General features: G+C 46.1%; 1 protein-coding gene across 1 annotated transcript; it reads right to left on the bottom strand.

Moving 5' to 3' along the window:
• Positions 1–5,645: 5,645 nt before the first annotated feature.
• Positions 5,646–15,441, bottom strand: LOC101522373 (3 beta-hydroxysteroid dehydrogenase/Delta 5-->4-isomerase-like). Its single transcript, XM_004581858.4, has 3 exons — positions 15,280–15,441; positions 9,358–9,522; positions 5,646–6,854 (listed from the first exon to the last, which is right to left on the bottom strand). Exons 1-3 carry the CDS (start codon positions 15,422–15,424, stop codon positions 6,043–6,045), a joined length of 1,122 nt encoding a protein of 373 aa, XP_004581915.2. The 5' UTR covers positions 15,425–15,441; the 3' UTR covers positions 5,646–6,042.
• Between the last annotated feature and the right edge of the window lie 6 nt (positions 15,442–15,447).

Below are 15,447 nucleotides of genomic sequence, written 5' to 3'. Positions count from 1 at the left end.
AAACTGAGCTGCAGGAGTACAGGGGTGCCAAAAGACACAAAACCACTTGAAAATTGTTCAGTATTGTTGGCAGATCTTACAGGTGGGGCATAGCCTTCATTGTGCAGTTAAGGAAGCAGGCTCAGGAAGGTGAAGAGATTGACTTTGCTGACAACACAGAAATGAGAGCCCAGGGTTTCAGTCCTGCTGGCAGTGATAGCCTGGTTCCAAACAAGACTCTTCTCCCCCTGATCAGGGCCCTTATCCACAGTGATTGCTGTACACGTGCCAACCTCCACCTGTACAGGGAGCTCATTCTACAAGCTGACATTTAGGCGGCAGCCTTGGGGCTCCATGGGCTGGACAGACACTGGGGCTGTGTGCTTCTTTTGGGGGGTTTTCTTACCAGTAGGCTTCCAAGACCACTGTGGGGGTGAGACAATGGTATTCCTCAGCCCCAAGAAGCACCGGGGACAGTCTGATGAAACACGTATGTTTACTATAGTAAAGTGAACACAACTTACATAGACTAGGAAAGGGACGTTTTCAACAGTCCTCCCACTCAACAATGATACTGGATAGAAGGCATGTCTGTCTCTCTGAACCCTCCAACTAAGTCACAGATCATGTTGACATGCATGGCTGGAAGGTATGCCTCAGGTCACATTCACCACCTGTGGCTGTCAAATAGGCTGTGGGTCACATTTGACTTCTTAGAATTGCTTATCAAGGTGGTCCCAGCACAGGGTAGGGTGCAGCCCACTGTTCTTGCCTGTGTGACCAGTGAAAGGCCAGGCTGAGGTCTCAGCTGAAATCATAGTCAAGGGGTTCCCCGTGGGACACAGGGTGACATGTTCCTATGACTCCCACTTAGGCCAAACAGGCAGAGGTCCGGGGGCGATCTGCCACACTTTCTGGCAAAGCTTATATGAGACTGTCCTCCCTGAAAGTCTCATCCTAGGGTGTTTTGTCCTTGCACATAAGTTGGAAGGGCCAGTTCTTGGCTCTGCCTTTGTGACATCCACAAGTTCAAATCTCCCCTTCTTCCATTAGCAAATATAAGGTCTCCATTGCTGGTGGATGTAGAGGCCAACTTTGTCTTCCTTAGGAGATTCTTGTAGTTAAGAACTTCTAATCCATGTCCTAAATTCTGTTCCTAATGGTCTAGATCTATGTGGCTCAAGAACATCCTGTTCCCTGGCCAGTGTTGTTGTGCAGCAGGTTAAGCCATTGTATTATCAACATTCCTCATCAAAGAGTTGGTTCAAGTTCCTTCTACTCCACCAATCCTGCTGTCTGCTAATGTGCCTGGGAAGGTAGAGGAAGATGAGCCAAGTGTATGGTTCCTGGCCACCCATGTGGGAGTCCTGGCTGGAGCTCTAGGCCCTTGGGTTTGGCTTGGTTCAGCACGAGCTGTTGCAGCCATTTGAAAAATGAACCAGTAGATGGTGGGTCTCTTTCTGTCTGTCTCTGCATCTTTCTTGCTTTGCTCAGCAAATACAAATAAATCTTCAAAACAAAATAGCCTTGTGTTTTACTTCCAGCTCTTCTGTAAGTCATTGTTGCATGCTCCTGCTGTACCAGATGTGGGGCTACAGCTGTGCACAGGTTGCCCACCAGGGTCACTATGATCCTTTCCCAGAGCCCACACTCAGGTGGGAGAGATAGACACATTTGTGAGCAACCACACTGGACTGTGACTAGTGGCTGGTGGAGAAATATCACTCTTCCCTGGTGGGCTGCACACTTGCTGGGCACACGCAGACTGTAGCATGTGGAGGCACATCTGTGTGAGGGATGCCAGAACCAGCAGGAGCAGTAGGGCATATTTAAGTCAGCTGTGTGCTGACGGCAGGAGCTGCCCTGGTGGGAGCTTTGGTGTGTCTGGAGCATGCTCAGAAATGATGAGAGATGCTGTTGTCCCACCCCTCATGTGCTATTCTCTGCAGAAACCTGTGAGCCTGCTGGCCCTGAGGCTCATGCTACAACCTCCTTGGTTCTTCACTATAGGGATTTTATGAGTAGTAGAGGACTGGGTTCTAGTCCAACTTTACCACTGATAATTTGGGCTACCTTGGTAAAGCCCCTTCACTTTCCAGGCTTCAGTTTTTTCAGTAAAATGGAAGAGAAGTAGTCTGCAGCTAAGAACTGGAGTCAGGGTTTCCAGAACCTTCTGGAAAGCAGCTAACAGATGCCTTGACCTGCCTAAAGGGGAAACAGGGCATGTCCTAATGTACCTGATTTTTGCCATGTTCTGATTTATCACTGTTCAGTGATAGTTGTTTTGCCTGCTGCTGAGAGCAAGTCCCATAAGAAAGACTGGCTGAATCCTTTGCAGATGAGCACCCGCCACTCCCCCACAGGCTGTATGGTAGCCTACTGAGCCAGGAGCAGAGTCCCAGTGAACTGGCTGATTGCATTCCACGAGACTGCTCTGCTTTGCCACCTCCTGATTGGAGGGCTGGACTCCCAGGAAAGATTCCTGCCTTTATGGCCAGGGTAGTGCACAGTAGGAAGACCACCAGCCAGAAGCCCTCCCCAGGCCCCCTTGCCTGCCCAGCATCCAGTGTCCCAGCAAGCAATGACTCCCCCAGTCTGGTTCTTCTATTTGGAAGAAAGGCTGGCTTGCTTCACCACAGGGAACATTCCATTATCCAGAAAAGATGCCAAGAGCTTCAGTGTTTGCTACTGACCCAGGGCCCTGCCCTTGGGCACAGAGTGGGCAATCCAGCCTCTGCTTCCTGTCCTTCACCTCTGTACTCTCTTCCAAGGAGCCTCGTTCATGACTTACAATGTCCACTCCAGTCCCTGTTTATAGCCCTCGTGGGGAAGCAAGGCCATGATAAAGCAATGCACTTACCCCTAAAATCTCCGAGTCCCCTGACATTTTTTTTATGAAGATTTATTTGTTTTTATTGGAAAGTCAGATATACAGAGGAGGAGAGACAGAGAGGAAGATCTTCCATTCAATAATTCACTCCCCAAGTGACCGCAATGGGCAGAGCTCAGCCGATCCGAAGCCAGCAGCCAAGAGCCAGGAGCCAGGAGCTTCTTCTGGGTCTCCCACGCAGGTGCAGGGTCCCAAGGCTTTGGGCTCTCCTTGACTGCTTTCCCAGGTCACCAGCAGGGATCTGGATGGGAAGCGGGGCTGTCAGGATTAGAACCGTCGCCTATATGGGATCCTGGCATGTTCAAGGTGAGGACTTTAGCCACTAGGCCATCGCAAGGGTGCCCTGACATTTTCAACAAGCCAGTTCTTCCATAGACTGCCACACACTTGCCAGATCCCCTGTGGCTGAGTCCTGCCCCCCTGTGTCCTTACTGGGTGTGGCACCTATAAAATCCACTTACCCCTTTTACTCCCTGCCTGCCCGGAGGGCAGGTACCTCATCCCCTTTAGTGTCTGCCCTGCCACTCACCTTCTCTGCCCTCTTCTGCTTTACAGCTTCCCCACGCCCCCAGTGTCACTGGCTCAGCTCTGTGCTCTATGCTCACAGACAGCGCTGATCCTGGCCGAACACCTGTCCAAGCTTCCCACTGAATGCACATTGTGCTCTGGAACCCAGGTGAGAGAAAGCCAGAAGAGGCCAGACAGGGAAGGTTCCTTTGTGCGGTCATTGCTGCCCCCACGTGGTGTATCATGCACACTGCGGGCTTGCATGCTGTAGCCTGGATCACCAGTTAGTTCTATGCCCCGTATCAGTAGGAACATGCGGACTGTGTTGGCCAAAATAAAAAAATCCTCTGTGTGAATGCAATGGAGACCACCAGCCAATCCAACCTCTTTTTGTTCATCCTTGCCATGTGGAAGCAGCATCCTTCCTTTTCCTGTAAGAATGGCCCTGGCAGATTCACAGGGGCGAGAATTCTGTAGGTTGTATAAAAGAGCAGCCACCTTGTCCCAGGTTCCGCCACCTGGCTCTCTCCCTGCACTGGGACATAAACGCAGAGGAGCGTGGCAGACCAGGCTCGGGTGTAGATCCAGGTAGGCAGAGCTCCAGTCTGCATCCTACCCCAGCTGGGGCCTCGGCACCCTTTGCTGTGAGCTTTTAGGGAATGAGAAGATGAAAAGATGCTTATGAGGCTTCAAGAGTTGTTTGCTCTCTCCCTTAGACTGAGTCCCTCAACTACGTCCTTCATGAGAAACAAATTCAACTCAGTTAATCATCTGGAGATTCATTAGTGACACAGGAAATGTGAAGATCTTGGCTGGCCTTTGTGGCTTCAGGATTAGACAGCACACCATTCTGTATGTAGTTGGAGTGCTGTGCTGCCTGAGCACCGGAGGCTGATTTTATAGAGAGAAAGGCTGGAGAAAGCAGACTCGGGGACCACTAAGTGTATTCATTATTTCCAAGTTACTTGGCTTAAGGAGTTGAAAACTGAGAGAACATGCTCATCCTACCGGCTCAGTCTGACATTTTGCGGGTAGGGGGAGGTTTGCTTTTATCTACATCTCTCTTATTTCTTAGGAGGTGAGATAAGCAACCTGCTTCTGTGGCCGCATGTATGCAATTTCAGCATGCTGTGGTCTGCTAGGCCTAGTGCATGAGATCTAATGCCTCCCAATATCTTAATGTCCTTGAGCGTAAAGATAGTGGCCCTGACATTGTGCGGGACTCGGGCTGTGATTGTGATACCAAATGCAGAACCGGTAACCCCAGGCCTAGAGCGAGGCCATTGCCCCTCCACCCCTCAGCCACCTTCTCCCCTGCTTTTGGTGGCCATTATCTCTGCTGCAATGGCAGGTATTCTTGCAATGTGGGGCTCAGTAAATGATGTCATCATTCAAACCCTCAGCCCATCTTCATTGGGTTCCTCGTTTTAGGGTAAGTGAGAAGCATGGGAAGTCCATTGCTACGAAGCGTGATGGGAAAGAAACAATGAGGAGAGAGCGGACATGTAATGAAGTGAGGTGAGAGGAGGATTAGAGAAAGAGAGAGGCTGATATTTGCAGGTATGACATAGAAGACTACTGGGCTTTGGTTTGAGAAGCTGGTCAGTTATAAAGAGAATTTATCACTATTTCCTGTTTTGTCATGGAAATTCATATTGTGCAGTCATTGTGTGATTTGAAAGGTTCAGATTCCAGGTTGTGAAACAGCAGTTGCTCAACGTATTTCTGTTTCAGTGTGTTGTGCTTACCTTTAAGGCACTGATATTGGAGGTTGGGGGGGGAGATTTTTACTGTCCCCTCCTGCCGCCCACCATGTCCATTTATAAGGAGCATCAGGCATCCCAGATACCCCAGCACAAGCCTTCACAGGGATTCTCCTGTATCCAGACACCTTCAAGAATAGGACTAGATCAGAGGAGGCATCCCACAGAGCTTAGGAACCATGCAGATGAGCACTTTGTGGTGGTACATGGTATACACCAGTAGGGCTGGGTGGTAGAGTGCAAACATGTACACTTTCAAGGTAGGTCGTACCTACCTGACCTCACCAGGAACAAGAGTCTTGTTGATGACATGGGAAAGGGTTTCCGGCGAGGATGACATGAGGACATACATGCACATCACTCATGGAAGCCACATGCAAGCCTAGTGGGTGCTAGCTACCCTCTTCTGACCTGTCCACACTCTGCTCACTGCATTCTCTAACCAGTCTTCTGGCCTGGGGAAGACCACATGCACTTGGAGGAAGTGCATATTACAGCAATCACACATGTTCCACCTTAGGCATAAAAGCATTTATTATTCCTTTAATTGAGTTGCAGGCAGGATGAGGAGTTTCACTTAAAAAGCAGTGCTTTGGCATGGAAGACTGGGACTCAACGGACAGGCAAAGCTCCAGAGTCTAAGAGGACCACAGTGTCTGAGGACCAGCTTATGAGACGTAGAAAAGAGCATGCCTTTTGCTGTGTGATGGAACCAGACAGCTCTGACTGGGAATGACTGGGGAGGTTTGTGTTGGTTAGAGGAAGACAGCAGTTGGTCCTGGTGTGAAAGGCAAGCAGGGGTGCCTGACCCGTGTCCCTGCCACTTTCTGAATGGAGCCAACATGGGAGGGCTGTGCAGACATTGCCACACAACAGTGCATGCCCATCCCGGCCATCCTCACATCACTGTGTCTTTGTCTTCAGGGTCTGCCTGTGCTGTTCCACCAGGGAGCCAATCCACTCTGTGGTCTTCTGCTTGGCTTCCTCCCAACCGAAGAGTGGCTCATAGCCCAGATCTCGCCGAGCTTTCTGGTAAGAGAAGGTGAACACGCTATTGCACAGTGTCACCAAGTGGCGATTAAAAGGGGGTTGATACTTGTAAATTGGAGCCAGCAGGAAGCTCACTAACTCCAGCAGGAAGGCAAGCCAGTACTGCAGAGACAGAGGCAGGCTGGGTCTGGAATCGAGGCAGAGGCCCCACTTTCGGCTCAGCGTGTAATTGAGGTTGTCATAGCTCTGGTGAGGTGTGTCGTCTGCAATGTAGTAGAACTTTCCCTGGATGTTTGGAGCCTTTTGGGGGTCCCGCAGGACCCTTGAGGCCAGAATGTGAGCCCAGGCTACATTGCCTACATAGACTGGGTTGACTACAGAGAACTTCCCTGAATTTGTCAGAATGCTGTGGTTCTGCAGGGATCTATTTATTGTATTAGCCAGGAATTTGCTTCCTTCCCCATAGATGTACGTGGGCCTCAAAGCACAAGTGTACAAAGTGCCACCATTTTTGAGAGTGTCTCCATTGGCTGCTAGCACTGCCTTCTCAGCCAGCTTCTTGCTGAGTGGGTATGGAGCAGACCATGTGCTTTCGCGATGTTCTTCCTCATGGCCATTCCTGACGATTTCCTTGTATGAGTTGGGTCCAGCCACTTCCACTGAGCTGGTGTAGATGAAGAAGGGCACACTGGATCGAACACAGGCTTGCAGCAGCAGCTGGGTACCTGCCGCAGGGAACAAGCTGTCATTGTCTGGAAATCAACCTTAGGACTCCACCATCTATGGTCTGGTGCATTCCCTGTCCCACCTCCCAAGGGAGCACTCGTTGTCAACATCTGCAACACACACCATTCTCTCTTTCTAGGGCAGAAACAGTTAAACTCATATACAGTAGCATGGGCTCTGTGTAGAACTGGAATTTGAGATTTGTTTTTCATTTACCTGTTGTGTGCATGAGTGTGTGCTATTTTTCTGGTATGTTTTAATTTCTGAAAAATGCATGGTAGCCAGTTTACATGTTTCCAATTTAGACATCCAAATATTTTTTATGTTTTATTTCTGCCTTCTTCTGAAGGCCATGTTGGTCTGAATCCAGATATCATCTGGAGGCCACACTTTCAGTTTATGGACATTCCTGGCCTCAGTCACCCAAGGACACTGCCTGTTTCCTGTCACACTCTGCCCACATCATTGTGCACTGGCAACATGCACTCTTCAACAAACCTCAACTAATTGTGTTTTCCTCCCTCGCCAGTAAACCCTTGAGCAGCAGGCCCGTCTAGATCTCTGAATTGTGGGCAGTTCTGGAGACTGAGCTTTTGCTTCTGTTTGTGTGTGAAGGCTGCTTCTTATTTAGGCTGTGATTCTGTTTACCCATATGTAAACTTTCCTACTGCTTATCCTCCAGAAGTCTGTATTGGCCACTCCTATTGAGTCAATGAAGAATTGGGTATCTCTTCTGCCCCCTGCTAGTGGTCCCTGTAATGGGAGGATGTTGTGTAGCTGAGCTAGCATGACTGCCTTGAAGAAGGACATCCCTGCTGAAGGACCATTCCTCACATACAAATGTGTGTGCTTACACACAGGGATGTGATTTGGTGCCTTTGACCTTCAAAATCTTTGTGCAATCTGATATGTAGAGAGAGTCTCTTTTAAAAAAAATTTTAAAGATATATCCAGTTCAAGAGAAAATTTGGGGTTAGTTTACCTGTAGGGTAGAAATGTACATAACTGTAAAACATAGTCTAACCTGATACTACTAATGGGCCTAGATCAGTGGCATTCTCATTGCTTTCTCTTTTTTCATATCTCCTATATTTGTAGCTCTGCAGAGAAGAACCCACACACTGAAGACATGTTGTCCATTTTGTGCTCTTTGTAGGTGGGAACAGTGAGGGGTGTAGTTAAGCAGACACTAAAGAGGAGCCTTTTTCCTGCAGTGGTCCTGGAGCCTGAAACAACTTGGTTCCTATGGAGCAGGAGTCAGTGAGTACAGTCAGTGTAGCACTGAAGCAGGAGGCTGCAGGGCCAGTGTTTGAAGGCAGTTTAGCACAAGGTAGAGGGATGACATCACCTGGCAGCACCCTGGGTTTTGTGTCTAGAGTTCAGGGGATTGGGAAGCCACACTTCAGGGAGAAAGCCCAGGGCTCTGGGAGACTAGGGTCTCATGAGTGTGTCCTTGGAGTCCTGGCTATGAGTTGCTCAATTCCCCAGTGGCAAGATGAAGAGCTAGTGTTATGAGCAGTAGGAAGCTTTGATTTTAAAAATGAGGAAGGTGTGTGATGGAGGGTTCTGTCCTGGTGGACTTGGGTGGACTGGCTTCGCTAGTTCTTATGAGGGTAGTCCTTTTTAATTTTAGATTTATGTATTTCAAAGCTATAGTGACAGAAACACACACACACACACACACACACACACACACACAGAGAGAGAGAGAGAGAGAGAGAGAGAGAGAGAGAGAGAGAGAGAATGAACACACACACACACACACACACACACACAGAATGAATCATCCACGGGTTCATTCTCCAAGTGGCCCTATGGATGGAAGTGGGGTAGGTCACACTGTCAGGAGCCTGAACTCTATCCAGGTCTCCAACATGGTGGCAGCTGGCAGTATGGCAAGTTGGGCCATAGCTGTTGCCTTCCCAGATGCATTAGCAAGGAACTGTGCCATAAGCAGAGCAGTAGGTCCAAAAACACATCATGAATTGAGATGTTGATGTTGTAAGTGGTAGCTTAGCATGCTGAACCACAACATGGGCCCCCAGAAAACATCTTTGATAGGTGCAGGAACCCCTGGCAGCTTCTCCAAATTCCCCACAGAAGGGCTAAAAGAACAACTAACAAAGGATCTTCAAGATCTGATTCCTGCTTAGATTAGGCAGGGCATGTGGGCTGGTTGGATGTCAAGTGCTAGCGTTGGATTTTTACTAATTTTGATTGCAGCAGTAGAAGAGAGAGCCTTTTGCACTCTTGGGTCATGCAGATTTGACCTTACATTCTAGTTTTCCTATATATATATGGTTGCATGGACACCTCATTTGCCCTCACTCTGTCCTAGTTTGCCCATCTTAAGCACTGAGGATAAAAGCCCTGAACTCTTTCTCTTGGGAGAAGCAAAGGAATGTGGTACAGAGTTCAACAGACGTCAAGCATGGGAGACTCTTCCTTTCTTACCAATGTCCCTTCCTCACCTGGTTCAGTTATTCCCTAGGTTGCTCTTACCTTTCAGATTGACATCCATGATGACGTCTCTGGGAATGACACCTCTGACATCAATGAGACAGGCAGCATGGATGACAACGGAGATGCCCTGGCAGGCTGTGTCGAGGCATTGCTCATCCAGAATGTCTCCTTCCAGCATGGTCAGCTTGATCTTGTTCTTGAGTTCTGTGTAAACACAAGGCAGGTCATGTAGAAACTTTCTCAGATGTCTGGGAAGCTTCCTGGTAAAAGGAATATTTCCCTAGATCATTGAGGATTATTATAGTGGAGCTGGGATGCACTGAGGACACATTCTCTGCAAGCACAAGCCAGCAGAGACTCAGAAATCTAACGGGGTAGCATTTCTTGGGAACAAGCAAACATCTTTCCATTCTTTGTCATTCCACAAAATGAATATGCATCTCTACTTCCAATGCAAAGATGAACTCCCAATAAAACTGTTAAATATATCTTGACAATATGATGCTGGACTCCCTGCCATTGTCTATACTTACAATGTTAGGATACACTTAAATAACAGAATGATGGACTTGTGATTGTTTATGAAGGACTATACTACTGTAAGAATATGGGGGTGGGCTTGGTGTGGGCATGGGGCCTGGAGAGGAGGAGGGTTCTGTCTGGGGTGTGAGCAGGGACCTGCCCTGGTGGCCGGGATCAGGGTGGAGGGTCGCTGAGCCCCCAGGTCCGCGGGAGTAAGAGTGCCCTGAACTGCCTCGTGAGACTCTGGCCATAGGGTCGACCTTGGGGAACCCTAGTTTGCTGGCCAGGTTGGACTGGTTCTGGGATTTGGGAAGGGGGAGGGTGGAGGATGGAAGACGGGACGCGGGAGTTGCCAAGTATCTGTTTACCTTTCTTTTCTCCTCTCCCGCTGTTGGTGGGTTTGATTTTTCATGCCATCTTAGGGACTTGGTGTTTTGTGAACAAGGTCAGAAAAATAAAAGCTGATTATTGGAGTAAAAAAAAAAAAGAATATGGGGGAAATCAGTAGGGAGGGGGAGGATTTTGGGGGAGGGAGGAGAGGAAGTCCCAGAGTTTATGGAACAGTTTTACATATATAAAGTGATATATATATATATATATATATATATACACATATATATATATATGCTGTATATAATCATATATAAATACATTCATAATATTTATATTATAAATATAAAGGAATATGAGAAGGGAGGTAAGTGAGTCTCCAACACAAGCATCATCACATAGAAGCCTGGGAGATCCATCAAGTTGATGAAGAAAACTGGGTAATTGTGCAGAGTTGGGTGTACAAGGGAAGAATTTGAATTTAACTCTATGTGGAAGAAGAAATTATGTGTAGATTTGGAATTTTAGGAGAGAGGGAGCACAGTTGTGGGCAACGAAGCTAACACTGGCCTCAGGATGTCAAATGGGCTTGTATGGCAGTGTTAGAGAGCCAAGGCAATCTTGAGACCATGCAGAATGTAGGTGGAAAGTTCAAATCAGGAGGACCAAAGTAGAGTTCCAGTGGTGGGAGCAGAGGAGAGGAGAGACACCCAACATTTAATTTCAGACCTTCTGTGAACAGGTACTTGTACTCAGTAGATGTGGGCTAGAGGTGGAGGAGTCATGATGAGGTCTACCATGCTTATTTAAGATTGTGGCTGTTGATTACCCCCTTGGTGGTTCAGAAACCGAGCATCAGGGCAGTTGAGACACAGACTGAAGGTCATACTTACAGTGGAAGCTTGAAGCTTAAACTAGCCTCTGTGTCTCCATCCCTGCCCACTTTTACCTGTACCTCACATGTAGGAATCACTGTTTAGAATCAAGAGTTCTGAGTTTGATGTAAGGAACAATGATTTTACTGACACTGATAAGGAAGAGGAACAGGAAGACAATGAACGGCTATAGAACATCAAATTGAGCAACCTAGAAGAAATGATACATTTCTGGTATATAGACTGCCAAAATAGAAGTATAAGATACAGAAAACCTGAACAGATAAGACATAAGTAATGAGATGAGTTAATAATATAAAAGTGTCTTGAGAACAACAACAACAAACAGAACCTGATGATTTCCTAGGTAAATTCTATGAAACTATTAAGGAACAACTAACACAAATTCTGTAATTATTTCAAGAACATTCCAAAGGGAGGGATCCTAGCAAGTTCCTTTTACAAACCCAGTGTCATTATCCTTTAACTGGACAAGGTCACAACAGCAAACCAAATGTACAGAACAATATCCCTGAAGAATATAGATACAAAAACTCTTAAAAAAATACTAGCAAGTCATACCCAATAGCACATCAGGGAAGGTGGTTCGCTGTAACAAGTAGGATGTGGGGATGGTTCAAATTAGGCAAATCAAACCACGTAAATTACTGTATCAACAAAAAGAAGAACAAAAATTATATGATCATACCAATAGTTGCTGGAAAGTCACTAGATAAAGTTCAACAAGCATTCATGGCAAAAACTCCTGAGCAATCTAGATATAGAGAGAACATACTGAACATGATCAAGGCTACCCATGACTAAACCACAGGCAGTGTCATATTCAATAGACAAGCTTCCAAAAATCTCCTTTAAGATCTGGACTCAGACATGGATGTGTTCTTTCATTGCTATGTATTCAATATAATTCAAAACGTTTTGTCACAGCAAGAGGAAAGAGAGAAGAAAGAAAGAAAGAAAGAAAGAAAGAAAGAAAGAAAGAAAGAAAGAAAGAAAAGGAAGAAAAGAAAGACACAAATAGGGAGTCAGAATATCCATGTGGCAGATGACATAATTGTAAAAATAGTAAAACCAACAAAAAAGTATCAAAAGTGATAAATCAATTCAATAAAATAAGTCAGTAGTATTTTTATATACCAATAATGAACTTGCTGAGGTAGAAATAATGAGAGAAATCTCTTTCATTACAGTTAGAAAAATAAATACCTTGGAATAAAATTAGCCAATTGAGCTGCTACTCTCCTCCTCTTGGAATAAAATTAAATGAGAAAGTGAAAAACCTCCATAACAAAAGCTATGAAATATTAATGAAAGAAAAATTTAAAATACAAAATAGAAGGTAGTTTGTGTTTATGGATTGGAAGAATTAATATGAATTTTTAACAATTTAATTATTGGAGATAGAGAGATTGATTTTCCCCCTGTCGTTCATTTCCCAAATGGCCACAGCAGTCAGATAGTCAGTTGCAGGTTGAAGCCAGCAGCTAGGTGCTCCATCTGGTCTCCTGTGCGAGTGGCAGGGACCCAAGTATTAGGCTGTCTTCTGTTGTCTTGCCGGGTACATTAACAAGAAACTGAATAGAAAGCATTTGGCTGGGATTTTTTAAAGATTTATTTATTTTTATTGGAACGGAAGATTTACAGAGAGAAGGAGAGACAGAGAAAGATCTTCCATGTGCTGCTTCACTCCCCAAGTGGCTGCAATGGCTAGGATCAAGCTGATCCGAAATCAGGAACCAAGGGCCTCCTTCAGGTCTCCCACACAGGTACAGGTTCCCAAGGCTTTGGGCCATCCTCTACTGCTTTCCCAGGCCACAACCAGAGAGCTGTATGGAAAATGGGGTAGCTGGGACACAAACTGTTGCCATTATGGAATCCTGGCACATGCAAGGATTTAGCTGCTAGGCCACTACATTGGGCCCCTCAGCTGGGATTTTAATCAGCAGTCTAATAGAGAGTGCTGGCTTGTAAGTGGAAGCTTAGTTCATAGTCCCACAATGTTGGTCCAAGAAGTTGTGCTTTTAAAATGTCCATACTCTGCATGGCAATTTACTATCTCAATGCAGTTCTCATCAAAATACCAAAGCCATTTTCCACAGAACTTAAAAAAAGAAAGGCATTTTAAAATCCATTTGAAAGCACAGAAGTCCCTGAATAGCCTATGTAATCTTGAATGTAAGAAATAAAGTTGAAGGCATCACAATAGTTGACTTCATAAACATGCAAGGAAATTATTTTAGCCAGAACAGAATATACTGGTTCAAAAAAAGAAGAAACAGATAAATGAATGGATTAAAACAGAGAATCAAAAAATAAACTTTTGTTTCTATAGTAAACTAATTTTAAAAGAAAGGATAGCTCTTCAGTAAGTAGTGCTACAATAACTGGACAGCCATAAGCAGGACCAAGAAGCTTGATATTATGTGTCACTTTCTAAAAAAGATACATTGTAGTGGGTCAAAGACCCAAGTATAAGCTCTGAAACAACTATAGAAGTACAAGTACTATAGGGGAAATGCTTGAAGACAAGTTTGATTGGCAATTGTTTTTAAAATAAGACCCCAAAAGCACAGGCAACAACAGCAAAGATGGACAAATGGGTCTCTGTCCCAATAAGAAGGAAGCCATCCACAGAGTAAAAACACAACCTACAAAACAGGAGAAATCATTTTAAAATGCTTCCTCAGATGACTATACAGAAAACACAAGTAATTTAAAAAACCCAACAACTGGTTATGAAGTGGGTGAAGGATTTGAAGAAACATTCCCTCAAAGAGGAAATACAAGTAGTCTACAGCTACATGAAGAACATGTTCGATATCACCAACCATCAGGAAAACGCAAATAAATGCTGTGATGAGGTGTCATTCCCATGAAATTAGAATGCTTATTATCAAAGAAACAAAATATATAGGCAAGGATATAGAGAAAGGGGAACTCTTATACACTATTGTTAGAAGGTGTATTACTACAGTCATTATGAAAGATAATATGGATTGTTCCCCGACAATCTAAAAGTAGGTGGATCAGATGACCCAGTGACTCTTCTAGGTGAATAAGCGAAGGAAGTGAGATCAGAGTATTAAGGGACAAGTGACAGCTTCAGTTCCTGGGTGTCATGCAGGGAGCTGTGTGTGTACAGTGAAGGGACCTGTAGGCAGCCAGGGCCTACCTGTGGGGTTGGGTGGGGGGACCAAGGATTACAAAATTGGTTTGGGGCATTGGGGGCACTATGGAGAGCCTGAATATAGACTTTGTCAGCAGTCAGCCCTTGGGCCATGTGTCAGGGCTCTAGTGTGAGCCATGCTCAGTAACCAGTGCAAAGCTCTCTGCCAGTGTGGGTTTCAAGGGCCTCATTGTCCAGATGGGTCATTACCCCTCTACTCTTCCCCAAAGGGCTATTGTGTTGAGTTTCTGGTGGTAGAACTGAGTGAGAGGATCATTCTCCAGCCGGGTCTTGTATTTGTCCCAGGGAGGCAATTTGGGAAAGGAATGGTGATCTGTTCCAGCCACATCTGAGGCCCCATTCTTGTGGGATGAGGAGTAGGGAAATGGTCAGGAAGAGATGGACAGGGAATCCAGGGAGGCCATTTCCGAGCTGTGCATTTCTCACTGTGGATCTGGCTTTGCTCTGTGCCCTTGGCCGCCTGTTGTATATTCTCTGCATACATACACAATCTCTCTCTCTCTCTCTCTCTGTGTCTCTCTGTCTCTCTCATACCCCCGCCCACGCACTCAACTCTAGCTTTATTTCATTTTGCCTTCATTGAAGATGCTATGTGAACTACGAAAGCAAAACATAAAGCAAACCCAGAGCATTTCTCTGAGGTAGGAACCTGGTGCTCAGACCACAAGGCTGTTGGGGCTTGCAGGTGTTTCCCAGTGAGTGCCAAGTCAGAAAACTTCAGAGCATGAGAGCTGAGGACATGGCAGGGAAGTGAAGTGTGAATTTCTCCAACAGTGTGGACTAGAGGTGGAAGTGCTAGCCTGCACTCCCTCTCTCAGGCTCTAGATCCCGCCATGGTCCTGTCTCCTACACCCACTCCAGGGTCTTTCATACTATGCCTTCTGTGAGTTCCTTTAAGATGATTATGAACGTGAGATTAGCCTTGGTGTTGCTACAACTTTCCTAAATTTCTTGACAAGGACTCCCTCCCCATATCCGCACGGAGTATACAATGGAGCCCAACATCCAAGCCTTGGGTTCACTTACTTGAAAATTCCTCCTTCACTTCTGGTTCAAAGACCTTGTCCAGGATCCTGAGCTCCTGAAGCCCTTTCTCCTGGACGAGCAAGTGGACGATCCTCTGACCCAGAAACCCTCCTGCTCCTGTCACGAGGCAGCTCCACTCCGTCATGGCCAATTCCAGGTGCAAGAAAA

Source organism: Ochotona princeps, chromosome 2, assembly GCF_030435755.1.
Source record: "Ochotona princeps isolate mOchPri1 chromosome 2, mOchPri1.hap1, whole genome shotgun sequence".
Taxonomy (NCBI): Eukaryota; Metazoa; Chordata; class Mammalia; order Lagomorpha; family Ochotonidae; genus Ochotona; species Ochotona princeps.
Note: the sequence above shows the minus strand (reverse complement) of the source record. Positions and strands in the feature narration are given on the sequence as shown.